At 38.9% G+C, this 16,244-nt stretch overlaps 1 protein-coding gene across 1 annotated transcript; it reads left to right on the top strand.

Moving 5' to 3' along the window:
• The first annotated feature begins 1,681 nt into the window (after positions 1-1,681).
• On the top strand, positions 1,682-14,760 carry clptm1 (CLPTM1 regulator of GABA type A receptor forward trafficking). The gene is made up of 14 exons (XM_041047086.1): positions 1,682-1,777; positions 4,508-4,656; positions 6,044-6,167; positions 6,416-6,574; positions 6,723-6,840; positions 6,949-7,034; positions 7,261-7,381; positions 7,517-7,761; positions 8,114-8,207; positions 8,310-8,500; positions 8,879-8,974; positions 9,307-9,442; positions 10,790-10,957; positions 13,553-14,760. The coding sequence occupies exons 1-14, from the start codon at positions 1,727-1,729 to the stop codon at positions 13,723-13,725; spliced, it is 1,911 nt and encodes a 636-aa protein (XP_040903020.1). The 5' UTR covers positions 1,682-1,726; the 3' UTR covers positions 13,726-14,760.
• The last annotated feature ends 1,484 nt before the right edge of the window (positions 14,761-16,244 follow it).

The following is a 16,244-nucleotide window of genomic DNA, read 5'->3' on the forward strand; positions in this document are numbered from 1 at the left end:
GCATTTCAAACGAATGCTATGCCTTATTTCCAACGTCTTATTTCACTTGTTCACAATTGTTAACATTTTTTTTTTGTCCTTTAAACCTTGCAGAGGAAATGTGAATTAAGTATTCTTGTGGTTTGTTTTCAATGAAGTGTCTTTAGTACAGAAATGGAGTGTTGTTCTCTCTTTTTATAACCTCTCAATCTCTAAGGTGCTGGTGTTGCTATGTGCCAAAGGAAAAATACATAATAATAAAATTTATTTGCATGTGCAGTAGCTTATCAGATTGAGGTGATTTGTCCGTATATGTAATGTAACATGTAACATGATTCTCCAGTTTTACAGCTGCTACTTCTGTATACTCTGTACTCACATCTATTGAGTGTCTGTCCATCCTGGAAGAGGGATCCCTCAGCTCTTCCAAAGGTTTCTCCTTTTTTTCCCTTTTAAAGGGTTTTTGTGGAGTTTTGTTTTCAGGGTCTAAGAGTAGAGGGTGTTGTGTTGTAAAACCCTTGAGGCGAATTTAGATTTGGGGCTAAATTAATATATATACTTGAAGTGACAATAAAAGAACTTTATGCTGAAAATGTGTAGTGCAAGCATGCCAAATATCTTACTTGCTTTACTGAGTTATTAGTGAGAATTGTGTAATACACTAAGAACAAGTCTGAATGTCTCAAGAAGTACCACACATAACAAATGAACAAGAGGACAGGGCACTGTAGATTTACACAGCAGAATGTTTATGAGTTTGTTCTTAAACTTATCTGAAGTTTGTATGATGATCTAGTTTCCAAATATGCAGTGGTGGAAAAGGTGCTCTCATCCATAACTTAATTAAAAGTGGCTAAAATCTAAAAATACTCACAACTACAAATCCTGCTTTCAAAATGTTCCATAAAAGTACATTAGCAAAATCAACAAAACATAAAGTATTACAAGTAAAAATACTCATAAAGAATGACCCCTTCCAGTATATAATTGGATTGTTATTACACATTAATAAATAACATTTTTGTTACTTATTAATGTTTTTAATTAACTTTTGTTAATTACATACAGTTGTTGTTTATTCAGTAACTTTGCATTATAGTCCATGAAATTATTGTGTGTTTGTTTAGAAAATTTCAATATTTCTCTCTGAAATGTGGTGGAGTAGAAGAATGATGTAGCATGAAATTGATATTTTCAAGTAAAGTACAAATACCTACAAATTGTATGTTAAGTAGTTACTTTCCAACATTAGGAATGTGATGAAACTGCATCTTTGATGATAAACTCATCTTTGAGTTTTTGACTGCTGGTCAGACAAAACAGGCTATTTGAATATGTTAACTTGGGCTTGGAATATATCTGAATATGAGATTGTAACTTAGTGACATTTCATCATAGACTAGATTCATTCTGCACACTCCATCGAATAACACCTCTGGTCTTTTTTTCTGTCTTTCTTTCTGTCCTTTATTTCTGTGTTGTGTTTTTTCCCCCTTGTTTCATTTAGAGTACAAGAGATAACTGCTGTGCGCTGTTATACTTTTTTTCCTGATAACTGTTGTGTTAATTAGATCTGAAAAATCAAAACCAAACAGCTTAATAATAAAAATTAACAGCCTCACATTTTTCGTCACTACCCGAAGAAGCACGTCACTCCAATGACGCTACAACTGACCTCTCGCGAGACTGTGCGCAGTTTCCCAGCCAGCAGTGTGGTGTGGCGTGTACGCGATAGAGACAAGGAAAGATGGCGACGCAGGAGAGTGAATCGACTAAAGCCACCGTGAGCAACGGCGAGGTAAAATGAATGACACTCCTCTCACAACATTTACTTTTCACACCCGGGCACTAGGAACCGTTCTGTTTGTTTGGGCACCGAGTCCGGGGACCGTAAATATTTAAACGTGTTACCGATCGCTACACGAGCCCCAGTGACGTTGTCAGTGCCGGTTGGTTTTTAAAACGACGAGCCGAGAAATCCCAAACGTTAGCGAGCTATATGTACGGAGGCAGAGCGGTGTTAACGGTGAAATCTCTCGGGAAGACACACGGTAACGTGGAAGTTGCGAGTTAAGTAGCTGACTCCAGGTGTGTTGATGTGAGCCAGCTTACTGCTGTGGGGTGACAGTGAGCCACCACAAGGCCTGAACCCGAGCAACGCAGCTTGGCTTCATTAACCGGGCCAGTCTCCAGCAGCCCGCACACATTTCTCTCCTACTGCTTGTAATCTTTTCACCTCCCTTCTATTTACAGTAGTTCCAGGGAAAACTTCTGGCACAACGTACGTTATGTAAATCCCACAAAGGAGGGTTTATCTGGTAGCTCATCTCGTTAACATTCACAAGTTAGATGAAGCAGGTGTAGCTATCATGAAATTCGTCTGGCCTTGGGAGATCCTCATTTAAATCGTTTATAGTTATCAGTTGTTGGAGGTCATTCGGACGTTAACGAGTAATCAAGCGATTACTGTGCGGTGAGACAAATGCCTGCCACAAGTTAGCAGAGGTCAAAGTGAATCATCACTCTTTAAAGGCAAACCACTGGTCTCCACTGTGCTCAATCTAAAGTCTGTTCTAGATATACAAAACATTGATATGATAAAACAATCATATTGTAAAGCCTGTATCAAAGAGCAAATACTTGGGGTCTTGATAAATAATTTTTTTCAGGGTTGGGTATGAGCTTTTGGTTTTGGAAGTTTTGGCTTCTTTAGGTTACACTTTTAAATCTAGGGTTTCTTAGACCCCAGATGATGTCATGACATTGAAGTCTCAGAGCTAAGCACAGCAAATGTCTTACAAACCCTGAAGGTTGTTAAACAACAGTTACTGTACTTTTGAAGGTATTTCCAGTCTTAGAACCATAGGGGTAAAAAAAAATGTTGAGAAACAGGTTACAAAACATCTTTATTGTTCAGGGGACACTATATATTACAAAACCTGAATAGCTCAAGATTCTGGAAATACCTTCAAAACATCAGTTAAATGTAACCATTTTCTGTGTTGTGTTTATCTTTTTTTTTAACACATCTCCAGGGATTTATCTTCCAAAAAAAGTGACGCTTAGCTGTGTGATTGAAATGTAACGGTAATACACAAGTGGCAGAAACTACAGCAAGGCTACAATGTGTACTTAGTGTCTCTTTTGTATTAAAAATTGCTCAGTGAGGATAAATGCTTGTTTCCATTTGTAGGAGATACTGTCACTGTGTGTAATAAACGTTACAGGAGCGATCTCTATTTGTCTGCGAACCATTGTCTTATCTAAACTTTTTGTCCCCTTCTTGTCGGACACACGGTGACAATGCAGTGTGAAGTATTTACTCTGAACTCTGAATAGGTGGTTAATTGTTAAGCCTTGTTCAGTCTGTGAATTGTAAATTATTATCCTAAGTGGAACAGATAACCTGTTTCTGTTGCTGAGCATATTGATGATCTGTCTGTGTAATGGTTATTGTGTAGATCCCTCCAGGAGACAGAGATCCTTGTCTCTGATAATAGATTTGCTTCTATTTTAACACAACAGGACAAGGCAGTGAGGATGAAAAGCCCTATTTTGAGCCACTTCATGGCCTTCAATTATCATGCTTATAGTGGTGCAGGGACGGTGGCTTATCACAAATCTTTACATTTTCACTGTTGACTCACTTCAAGGCCTTCTTGGCATCCTAATACATGAAAATCACCAGTCAAACAGAAAACATTTTTTACCCTCAAGTGTCGTTTGTTTCGAGAGGCAAACCGCTGATCTCCCTTGTGTTGGGGACAACGGGGGAGATTAGATGTTTAGATAGTGAACGAGTCTCATGACTTGGCATGTGCTTGTCTATTGTGTCACTTGAATAGAATGTGGCCTTGCTGGAGGGGTGGGGGACATGGACATGAACACGCTGAAGCTTTAAAGGGTGAAATTACGTTAAAGAACAAACTAATCACATGTGCATCATGGTAGTTTTAAAGTAAATGTTTTTAATTAAATAGTAAATAAATAAAAAAAAAACAGCTGAACAGCAGAAGTGAGAGAATATTTGGCATTTTTACTAAATATCTAACAAATGATTAATCGATTATTAAGATTTGGGCTGCCAATTATTTACATGATTGCTCAAATAATCATTTGGTCAATGAAATATCAGTTGGTTTAAAGAAAAAACAAAACCTATAAATATAAAAATGTCTTTGTTCAAACAACAGTAAAGAAAAAACAAACTAAATTTTACATTTTAGAGCCGTGAATCAGCAAATGCTTTTCTTTTTTAAAAAATTATTATCAAAATAGTTGGAGTTTCAATTTCAGATTCAATTTCTGTCATATCAGCTAATTAGTTAATTGGCTAACTGTTGCAGCTCTAATTGAAATGAAATTAAATCATTTATTAATTTTCAAATTTCAAACAAAGTGAGTTGCCATTATTACCTCACTTTAGCACATCATGGAGTGACAGGTATGAAATTTGTGTTAATAAACTGCTTAAACACAAAGGTCATGAGGTAGTTAATCATGTATTGGTATGTATGCACGGTTGTAGGTGAGCAGCAATGGAACTGCTGCATCAACAGATGGCCAGACTGTGCAGACCACTGGAAATGCGCAGGACCCTCAGCAGCAGCAGCAGCAACAACAGCAGCAGCAACAAGCACCTAATGCGTGGCAGGTCATTAAAGGAGTCCTCTTCAGGTGAGTTTTTCCTCTTGTCTTTTAATCTCGAAAGCTTGCTCCGAAAAGCAGAGAAGCAGCTCACAGATAAAAGCTTACTGTGATACTATGGGTGTAATAGGTGGTGTGACAGTCCATATGAAAGTGGCAAGAGAGTGTAAAATAGTGTGCACTTCCCCAGCTCAGCTAAATTTCTCTCTTACAAGTTCATTCTGTTGCCTCTCAATCTGCCATTTTACCCAAAGGTGTCCTGTTTTGAAAGCCTTCATCCTTTTGTATGCAAATTGCAGCATAAATGAGTGAGACATTAGTTTATTGATGGATTTGGACTTGGTGGGTTCACAAGGTTCAGATCTTTAAATGGATCTCTAATTATATATATGACCAAATGTACACTACTTTAGTTTGAACTAAAAATTGCTCATGCAAAGTGGGTTTGGAGCTGGTACCAGTGTAGTATTTTTTTGGCACCTAGTTTGAATAAATGCCTATGGTTGTTTTTTTCCTGCCTTAGGCAAGCAGTTACTTTGCCAGCCCGTCAGCAAAAGAACAGGTCCATTTACTGGATTAAAAAGATTACATTGCATTAACCATTTAAAATCCCAGTCTTTGGCATCAAGTTATTTAGCACATTTCAGTATCATGACCGGGAAAAGCAGAAGTGCTGGATATCTGTCAATATTCAGCCAGTTCACCAAAATAATAATTTCAGCACAGTTGTTTACATATCCGCAAAACTGCAGTATCTAATGTCTTGGTTCTGGGATAAATCTAGGAACAAATGTGTTGCTGTAGTAAAATAAATATGTAAATACTCCCATTCATCAACTATACAAACTATTCTTCAGAAAACTTTGAATGTAAGAAATATGAGGAGCTTACAAAGAGTATTTGATGGCTGTCCAAGTGTGAATGAGTCCGAGAGTTAGATTTTCACATCTGCTGTTGGCACTGGCTTTGGCTGTAAAGGAAACAGACATTTTGGTTAAAATGAGATGAAATTCACTTGATTGAACTAATTTTGAACTCTTTGCTCTGGGAATGCCAAATTAACACGATAAAGTGGATATATCAGGTTTTTTGAACAACAGACAAAAAGAAAAAATCATTTGTCTGTTAGTTTAATACATACCAACCAAAATAAGGAAGTATAACATGAAGAAAACCACAAGCACACAAAGGGAAATTTGACAAACAAAAATGAAAAGATACATCAGCGGTATTTTTTTGGTTTGTCTCTTTTGACCTATGACTGATTTATGATGCAAGAAAGGCGTCTCTCTTAAAATCTGAGTGTAATACATCTTTTTTTGTATGTTTCATTGTTTTGTTTTGTCTCTTATGTTTGACTTGAATTCCCTTTTTATACTTCTTTGCCTCTGGCTCTGTTTGCTCTTGCTTGCTCCAGAATCTTCATAATTTGGGCGATCAGTAGCTGGTTCCGCCGAGGGTCGTCCACGCCTGACCCCAACACGCCAGCTGGGGCACCCAGGGTACCCAGCAGGAACCTGTTTCCCAAGGACACCCTCATGGTATTACACCTGCCCTCTCCTCATAAAATTCCCATTGCCTTATCTGAATGGCCAGCTGTTTTATGGAACATTATTTAATTAAACTGAATCTGTTCATTCTCAAACATCCTTGTGTGACATGGTGCACTGATCCCCTTAAGTATCTGCGTAGCAAACCAGTGTGATCTCCCGATGTCAAAGTAGCTGGTTCACTCTCCTGTGGCTCTGTAATATCATAAACACCTTTTATTTTCTCACCATGCCTGCAGGACCTGTATGTGTACGTGTCCCAAGAGGAGGTGTTCTCTGACTTCAACAACACAGAAGACCTGTTCTGGTTCCACAGGGACCTGGTCTATGGAGACTGGAACATGGGGGAGAACGGGGACGGCTGCTACCATCACTATAAGGAGATGGACATCCCAGAGGTGGGGATGACTGAGAATGGAGGGGGAGGTGCAATGTGTGAGGAGGGGGAGGTGTGACAGACAGTAGATAATGAACTTGATAGATTTGCAGTGTGGATGTTTATTTACCTGAAATTAATACGTCTCCTGTTGTGGTGTGTGCTTGCAGAAAGTACAGCAGAACGGTTCCCTTTACATTCATGTCTACTTCACTAAAAGTGGATTCCACCCAGACCCCAAACGCAAGGGGCAGTATCGCAGACTGGCGACAGTTCATTCAACACGAAGTAAGCACATGTGCACAACACTTTTATAATGGTAGGGGAAACACTGTAGTGACAGCATAACAGATATAATAATTTCTAAGTGTTAACCTTTACTTTTTTTACTCTCAGTGCTGAATAAATTCAAGCGACGAAAGTTTCTGAAGACCAAGAATCTGCTAACAGGAGAGACAGAAGCAGATCCTGAAATGATCAAGGTTGGTATATTTTTGGATGAAGGGAAAGGATACTGTTATTATTGGTCTCAGTATAAGACTTTATTTGTTTCTGGAAATTAAGTTTGAAAAAATGGGGCCATCTGATATTTCACAATTACATGTCAGTCTATAGTGAGTCTTTAAGAGTTGGTCAGCCCAGTGTTTAACCTGTTACAACTAAATCCAGAAACCAAGGGAAAACCCTGAAATGTGTGTGTCTTCGCAGCGGGCAGAGAGCCACGGTCCAGTGGAGGTTATCTCTCATTGGCACCCCAACCTCACCATCAACATGGTAGATGACCACACAGCCTGGGTCAAAGGATCTGTTCCACCTCCTCTTGATCAACGTAAGTGCATCTCACTGACTTTTTTTTTTTTTTTTGCCATGACTGCACTCTACTGTAAATGTTCAAATGTTTTATTAAAGATATTAAACTGCAACAGAAGTTTAAACTCACTGTGACAACTCTGTTTACCACTAGATGTTAAGTTTGATGCTGTAAGTGGCGACTACTACCCCATTGTGTACTTCAATGACTACTGGAACCTTCAGAGAGATTACTATCCCATCAATGAGACCCTCACCAAACTACCGCTGCGCCTCACCTACTGCCCTCTGTCCTTGTGGCGCTGGCAGCTGTACGCTGCCCAGAACGCTCGGTCACCATGGAACTTCCTGCCTGAGGACACCTACGAGCAGTCTGACGAAGACCAAGACTCTGTTAAGGTAAGAGGTCAAGGGTCATAGAGACAGAATATAAAGACAAAATAACACACTAGATGTGATGATATAGAAGTGATTTTGATTTTTAACACGTTTACTTTTGGGCTTCTTCAAGTTGAGTTACAATAACAGTGGCTCTATATATATATAATATATGATGAAACGTGATCAGTGTGCCATACTATTTATACAGATTAAAAAAAGATTTGATTTACAATGAGGCAGGTGTTACTTTTATTTATATAAAAATAAACTTCTGTGTGGGCACTGCTGCGGCGAAACCTGCGGATCGAATATAAAAACTGAGATCACCTTACATCTGTAAGTTGAGATGAAAAACACTCTCTTTGTATAGGTGGCCCTTTTGGAAACAAACCCGTACCTGCTCGGACTCACTATTGTAGTCTCCATTGTGCACAGCATCTTCGAGTTTCTTGCCTTCAAGAATGGTAAGATTTCAACACACCTTTTTTTTTTCTTGAACAACAAAAGAATAGTTTGAACATAGCCTGTTGACCTCCTGCTTCATCTCGGCACCATGTCCTCCTCAGATATCCAGTTCTGGAACAGCAGACAGTCTCTAGAAGGTCTGTCCGTGCGCTCCATCATATTTGGAGTTTTTCAGTCTCTGGTGGTGCTGCTGTACATACTGGACAATGAAACCAACTTTGTGGTGCAGGTCAGCGTCTTCATCGGCCTTCTTATTGACCTGTGGAAAATCACCAAGGTCATGGACGTCAGAGTAAGTCAAAACATTTTAAGTCAAAACAATTTTCCTTTCAAGCCAGTGGGCTCCTGTCGTCTGTCCTTAAAAGACCAGCCTAATGTAGTCTATTTCTCTGATGAGCTAACCAATGAATGTGTTAAGAGGATGTTTAGTGTGAATGAAAACCAGCAGATTCCTCCTCTAAACTGGACACTGTGCTGGCTTTAGAGGAGACCCTGAAGCCTAAGAATTACATTAGTTGATAAGTCACAAATGGGTTTCCAACTTACCTTTGTTCCTCTTTTGTCAAGCCAAATGCTAAAGTTTGTTTTGTACATTATATTTTATATTTCTTCTTCCTTTTATGCTACTATTATGAAATTCCTGTAATCACCTATTTTTGTTTTCCATTAGTTTGACAGAGAGAACAAAATTGCAGGGGTATTCCCAAGATTGGTATTCACAGACAAGTCGACATATGTGGAGTCTTCAACCAAAATCTACGACAATGTAAGTTAAACCAATTCTCAACTGTAGCACTCTAAACACTGCCCACATTCAGAAGACGATGCTTTCAAAAATACATTTATTCATGTATTTTATAACAGGTGAAAGAAAATTACAGATATCATCAAACTTTTACACTCTGTGAATGTCTGGCAAGCCTAAATACCCATTTCTCTGTTAGGAAGAATAAAATATCTCAAGCATGTTGTAAAAAAGCAAACCCATAAAAAGTATACTATAGAAGTCAATGTGGTGTTAGTGTTTTTTTGTTTGTTTTTCTTTTGTTTTTGAAAAAGTTGAATGATAATTGCTCTGCTCTCTTGTGCTGTTAACAGATGGCCTTTAAGTACTTGTCGTGGCTGCTCTACCCTCTGTTTGGCTGCTATGCGGTCTACAGTTTATTGTATGTAGAGCACAAAGGCTGGTACTCATGGGTACTCAGCATGCTCTATGGCTTCTTGTTAACCTTTGGTAAGTGTCTCTGAAGCATTTATATACTACCACATTTAAATATAAGACCATTTATATTGAATGTCAAGTGTTGAAACTTTATACATAGACTGATGGGACATAGGGAAGTTTTAATGTACTGTAACAGTTTATTTATTTAGTGTAATTCAAGTTTTTTAATAAAGTTTTATAATGGATAACAAACATACAACACAAGACAACATATTACAGTCAGTCAGTGAAGAGCAGGTAACAGAACAAACACAACAAAACAAATCTGGGCACATATGGTAGGTAGTCCAAGTTAAAAAGGTGAAATCAATAAAATAAGAAAAAAAAAGCAAAAGGGCACAATGTATAAATACTATAATACCACAAGATAAATTGGGTAGTACATTTTCATTATTATAAAAAAGTAGGGATATTTTCATTCTGTTTTGTTTTTGGCTTTATATACATTAAAAATTGAGACCAAACTAACTAAACAAACAGTAAACAAAACACATGGAAGAAAAGGAGGAATTGTGGAAGAGAAGAGGCTTTTACCTGTGAAAAATAACCTTAATGACTTATGTGTGCAGTATAACTGCCCATGAATTAGTTTATAGACATGAAATACTGCAGGGAGCGCTGCTGAGCATTCAGAATTCACACAGTGCTCATGTTTCATGCAGTTTCCTACAAATTATAATATTTGATCTGGTTTAAGAAACAAAAGTATACAGACAAACATAATGGACAGGAGGCCAAATCAATAGTAACTTGATCAGATGCACAAAGAAAATTTAGCATCATAAAAGTGCCGTAAATCCCAGAAATACTGAAGTTTACAAGACATTATCTGTGGCTATCAGTGTTTGTCATTGAGTCTGTAAATAAATTAAGTTTGAAAATATAAAACAAGCAGATAACATACAGGAGTAAAAGTGAAATGTGACTCAAGAAAACTGTTGTTAACACAAACAAATTGTATCCTAACAGATTTTATCATAAGTGATCATTTTTAGATGCACATGCAGACTCTTTTTTGTCTTTGTTATACTTTATCCCTAATATACTGTATTATTTATTTTACTTTCTGTTGACACATTGCATCCAACAGGTTTTGTTCCTGTCTATGTGAATCTGTTTTCAAAGGACAGAGATACGGCTGATTATTATTGTAGTGGATGTACACACAGCTAATGTTTTCATACTTGCATCATGGTTACGTACCCAATTCCCAGCTGCCAATGTGCTGTGTATTAATAGACTTCATAAGGGCACACTCAGTCGTGTTGCCTCCAGTCTAATTTACTGCCTCCTGTGTCAAAGGTGTTTATATGACCTAACCAGCTCCTTTTTTTTCTCTTTTTTGGGGGGTTTTAGGTTTCATTACAATGACGCCACAGCTATTCATCAACTACAAAATGAAGTCTGTGGCCCACCTCCCATGGAGGATGCTCACCTACAAGGCTCTCAATACCTTTATTGATGACCTGTTTGCCTTCGTCATCAAGATGCCCATGATGTACAGGATAGGATGCCTCAGAGATGGTACGTCTTCTCTGATGAAGATGTTGATATCTAGTGTTTTTCTGTTATTTTACCAGGACTGGGGGAAGTTAAATAATTCCCCAAATCAACCAGTGGGAGTAAAAGCTGTTTGACACTTTCTTCTGCCTACATTCGAGAGGAGCCATTTTGAGTTTGTAGCTCGCTGAAGATGAGCTCAGATGTGTTTTGCCGGAGGTGGTTTCAGATTTGACTCATTGCTCTGCATGGTGGCAGCTCAAGCAGGCAGGCAGTTCATCCAGAAAGATTTGTTGTTTGTTTAAAGGAAAGGCTGTTCCCCTCTCTGGCCCTTCTGATCTGACTTCAGAGGAAATGTAGAATCATGTTTGTAGTCACACACCAACTGTCAAAATCATTACCAGCCTTCGATATTTGTCACAGCATGTGTTAGAAATGATCCTCTAACACCATCTAGTGTCAGCTCTCTAGATCCCAGTGATTTCCATAAAACCCTTTGCAGTTACCAGATAATTTATGAGGGAATGGTTTAGTACAAGTAAATATAAAGACTCATTATATTTAACTGGTCTATATTTAGATTTTGGCACTAAATACAACTGTGTGGAGTCATTTGCTTTATGTTGATGAAATAATCAGATCTGTTTGTAGCAAGAGGGGAGTTGTAGGTTTCAGCAGTGAGGATCACTTCCGCGTTCAAAAAGCTGCAGTTCCTCGGCTGCCGCTGGGGGCTGGCTCCAGAAGTGAGCAATAGGTGGGTTTCACGTGACGTCACGACGCAGCGGCCAAATTAATATGGAGGTCAGGAAGTGTTTCAGCCTTTAGCTGACTGACACAAGAATCCACTGTGTGGAAAAATGCCTATGTTTTGTGTAGTTTACCGGTGCTCAAATTGTACCAATAAAGAAAAAGAACCAAGAGTAAAAAACTTACAGAACAACGCAGTAAAACGTGGATCTTAAACCTACGTCTGCGGTCGGGAGGAGCAGTCTGCTAATGCCCGTGTCTGCAGTGACCACTTCGTCAAAGGTATGTTAGCTAGCTAACTTGGTTTTGGTGGCTGTGTTTTTGTCATTATGTCCCCTCCAGCGGTTGACAGGGGCTGCAGTGTCCGTGTTTGCCAATGTTCGAAAAGGTTTTTGTGACAGTATGGCTTGTTGTAGTGTAGACTGTACTAACCGACCGTCGAAGGAGTCTGGCTATTTTACCTGGATGTTTGCACTAATTAGCATGTATTAGCATATTTTGCCCCTGGCTTATAACTTAATTGCCGATTTATGGTCGCTGCTGATACAGATAGAGGACCGGAGCAGCTAATGTTAGAAATGCTGTTGCGATGTGTTCCGTGCTCTTAGAGTGCGTTTATTGCGGGAATACTAGGCTACAATTTTATTTCGTCCCATTTTTCTGTTTAAAAAGTCCGACATTGCATGGACAGAGCAGCTCCGTCAGTAAGCGGCTGTTGCTGTTTGTGTGCGGCTGTTATTGTAAGTGGATAGTGGGTGGAGGCAGCGGTGAAAGACGGTAAATATTAAATATTAAACATTTTAATATATTATCATCATTATTATCATTAATAATGATGACAAGAATAATGTTTTTAACGTTTAATATATTTTATTAATATGAAATAACAATGATTGTTTCACAGTTAAATAATAGGCTAGAAATAAATTTTCCCTCACGGGTGATAACGTTAACGTTAACTTTTAAGATGAGTTTTGGCGAGTTTTTTGGCTTTATTTCATATGTAGTATGACCTAAATAAAAGATTATTATTTCAAGTGCTGTGGCGTTATAGTCTGTAAGGAACTTATATTCAGGTACGAGCGCTCGCTTTGTGTCGCGGTCGCACGGGGTCGAGCTAGTCGGGTCGGACTCGGGAATTGTCGTGTGGTGGATGTAGCTGCGTGTAGCTGCTGCTTAGCTTGTTATCCTAGCTGATTAGCCTTAGGCTAGCTCGGTTGCTCCGAGCTAAGTGGGCGGGTTCTCGGCCGGCTAACCCCGGCTGACCCGTAGAGTAACCGGCTCTTCGCCAAATATGGAAAGTACACTTCCACTAAAATCCAAGATGGCGCAGCTCAAATGCCCATGGTTTGGTCACAAAACGGATGGGTGACGTCACGGGTGCTACGTCCATGTTTTATACAGTCTGGTTTGCAGCAGTTGTAAATATTCATTTTCTACTCAGTGGTCAGTGAAGCCTGTCATTCTTACAAAGACACAGAAGGTAAATCACATGTTTGGTGGGTTGTGGAGATCTAACTGTGGGAAGGTAATGCCATTATATCAGTGTCGGCTCAGCTCTTGTTAGTTTTCTGAGTTTCACTTTTCTCATTAGTACTTTGGATGTGGGAAGCTGCTACTATATTCATTACAACACTCCTTTCACTGTTAGAGTTAAGAGGAAGATTACATTGAATGGCTGATGCTGCAGTACACACTCATGTTAACTGATCATACAGCCGTCTTGAGTTGACCAATAATGTGAATGTTCCAAAGTTGTAAACATGGGAAACACATTTTGACCATTATAACTAAGTGGGTTGTTACTTGATGACAAATTGTCATTTAAGTGCTTTTTTCTAATCAGACAAACATCTGTTTCCTCTCCTGCAGATGTGGTGTTCTTCATCTACCTTTACCAGCGCTGGATCTATCGGGTTGATCCCAACAGGGTCAACGAGTTTGGCACCAGTGGAGTAGACCACAACACAGCAGCGGCAGACACTGCTCCGGCTCCGGGCGCCGCCATCACAGACAAGCCAGAGGGGGAGAAGAAGAACGATTAAGCAAGACCATGACTGCCTCCCTTGCCCTCACTGCTGGGGCAAAGAAGACTCGTGGAAATTAGGCAGGGAGGGGAATTGTCGTTTAGCTGTCATGGACGCCACTACAAAAAAAAAAAATGCAGTTCAACTGTTCCCTCTGAATACTGTGTGGATCCACAGAGAATAATTTTCAGTGTAGACTTGGTAAATTCTTATTTCTGTTTCCCACCCATCCCCGCCCTCTCGTTTTGCAGTTCAAGTGAAGTAAAACAAAACGTGATGTACTGTATTCTGTATGATTTTTCAGAGGGTAACAGTGTCTTCGAGTAGAGGTTGGGAGGGGAACGGGTCGCAGTTATACTATATCTTTTTTCTTTTTTTTTTTATACAGGGATGAAAGAGGCCAAGTGCAACTTTTGTTCTTTGTGTAGATTCCTTGTGAATTTTTCTTTTCATTCCATGTGAGCACCATGTTTCGGATTTTCTGGAAACTTGGTGAGTAGTGCTGGAGGAAACTGGAAAGATCTTGAGCCACAATGGAGGATGGAGAAGAGAGGTGGTGACTGGAGACGAGATGGGTGACCCTACAAGACAGTGACTACTACCCTCAATTTTAAAGAAATGGTTAATGTTCTAAACTTGAACATAAAAAAAAATAACAGCCTTGTTGGTATTAATATAAATATATTAATATTGTCAATGACTTAGTTTTTTGTTTTTCAGTCACTGAAGCATTTTTTTGTATGTCCTCATACTGTACAGAATCTGAGCTTATGTTAATACAGATGTCAAAATTGTCTAGCAATAGCTAATTTGCAAGTCTAATTTTTATTTTCTCCCCTCAGCCAGATGTTTGATTTTTGAAATTGTTTCACACTCCAAGCCAAATCACCTTGACAGACACAGTGGAGACAGTCAGGTGCGTGCTGGAGGAATTACAGTGTCTCTTGTTTTTATTTTGAGTGCTGTAAATCCTGAAACAAAGAGGGTTCCATGTTGGTACATATTAAATTTTGAGCATTCATGTTTATAGTAAAACTTAAGTGTGATTTAAAATGTCTATGCAAAGCTTTTTTTTTTTTTTTTTTTTTTTTTTTTTTTTTTTACTCCTTTTACTTGCCACGCTGAGTTCAGGAACAATATTTTTGCATGAAACCTTTAATTTTTCACATTGATTTTTATGGATGTTACAGGAAATACAGTTTGTGTGCTTATGCAGCATGCACATTATTATGTGGTGAGGCCTTTGTTCTCTTTCTCCCTGAAGACGTGTTTAGGGCTGCAACTAATGCATATTTTCATTATTTTCCCCAGTGGCATTGTTTTAGCGTAGAAAAGACCGAGATGATGGCTTCAAATTGCTCTTTCTGTTGGACCAGAGGGTTTAAAGTTCAAAAGTAAAATGTTCAAAGTAAAAATGAGACACAAAAATACTGACATTCAAGAGGCTGACACTAGGAAATATTTGGTATTGTTGCTTGGAAAAGGGAACACAAATGATTTGTTAATTATGGAAATAGTTACATTTATACCATGAATCCAAATCACTAAGTTTGCTTAATTTGACAGAGGCACAGACAACACCTCATTCCAGAGTGGAAAGACAAACAAGTTGGAGTAATGCTGACACAAAACACTAAATATGTCTCTTTGTGGTCACTTTGTGGGTCTTCATGGTCTTTTGTTCTAACACTAAATTTTAACAGTCACTCTTAGCAGTCACTTAAAACGGAGGCTCTGGTGCAGGTGCTCCCTGGCCCCTTGGGCCCTGGGCCTGTGCCTAGTAGACTAGCTCCATCTATCCATCAATGCTTTTGACCCTTAAAAGCCAATCAGTGCCTCCTTGTGAACTTTAGCATTACTTGGGAAAGAGTTAAGAACTGTGTAGCATAATTATTTTTCTTCTTCTTTTCCATCTTGTGCACCATCTCCTTAATTCTCCTCAGGATCTAGTAAAAAAAAATGACCCAGACGTTTCACCACCTTCAAATTGTTTTTCTGTTCAACTAATAGCGTCACATCATATCCTCCTCACAGCTCTAGCGTTCTCATCTGCAGTTAAGATAACTGTTTATATATTTAGTGTCTTTTTTTTTTTTTTTTTTTTTTTTGGTCCAAGCTGACTCACTGCTTCCTCTAAATGCCTCAACTTTCGCTTTCCGTTTCCTTTAAATTGTTTGTACCCTGTGTGAACAGTAGGTGTCATTGCTGCGTCGCAAACGTCAGCAAGAGACACACTTTTAATTTGGTTTTTGGTTTTTTTTTTTGTTTTTGTTTTTTTTTCCCTCCCCAACCGCATTCACGGAACGTGCAGGGGAAGGGCTATTGGTGCCGATTCGAAACTATAACTAACGATAAAATTAGGAATTCCCGCTTCTTCCGCTTTTTGTAGGAAAAACAGGACGCAGCAAGATAGTATGATGCAAGCAGGAGAAATCCAGATTGGGAAAAGCTGCCCTGGTGTGTCTGGGTGGTGTCTACGCGTGTGAGATGGGATGGAGGTTAATTTAAATAGCTGTAGATTATTTTGCATATACAGT

This window comes from Toxotes jaculatrix, chromosome 9 (genome assembly GCF_017976425.1).
Source record: "Toxotes jaculatrix isolate fToxJac2 chromosome 9, fToxJac2.pri, whole genome shotgun sequence".
NCBI lineage: Eukaryota > Metazoa > Chordata > Actinopteri > Toxotidae > Toxotes > Toxotes jaculatrix.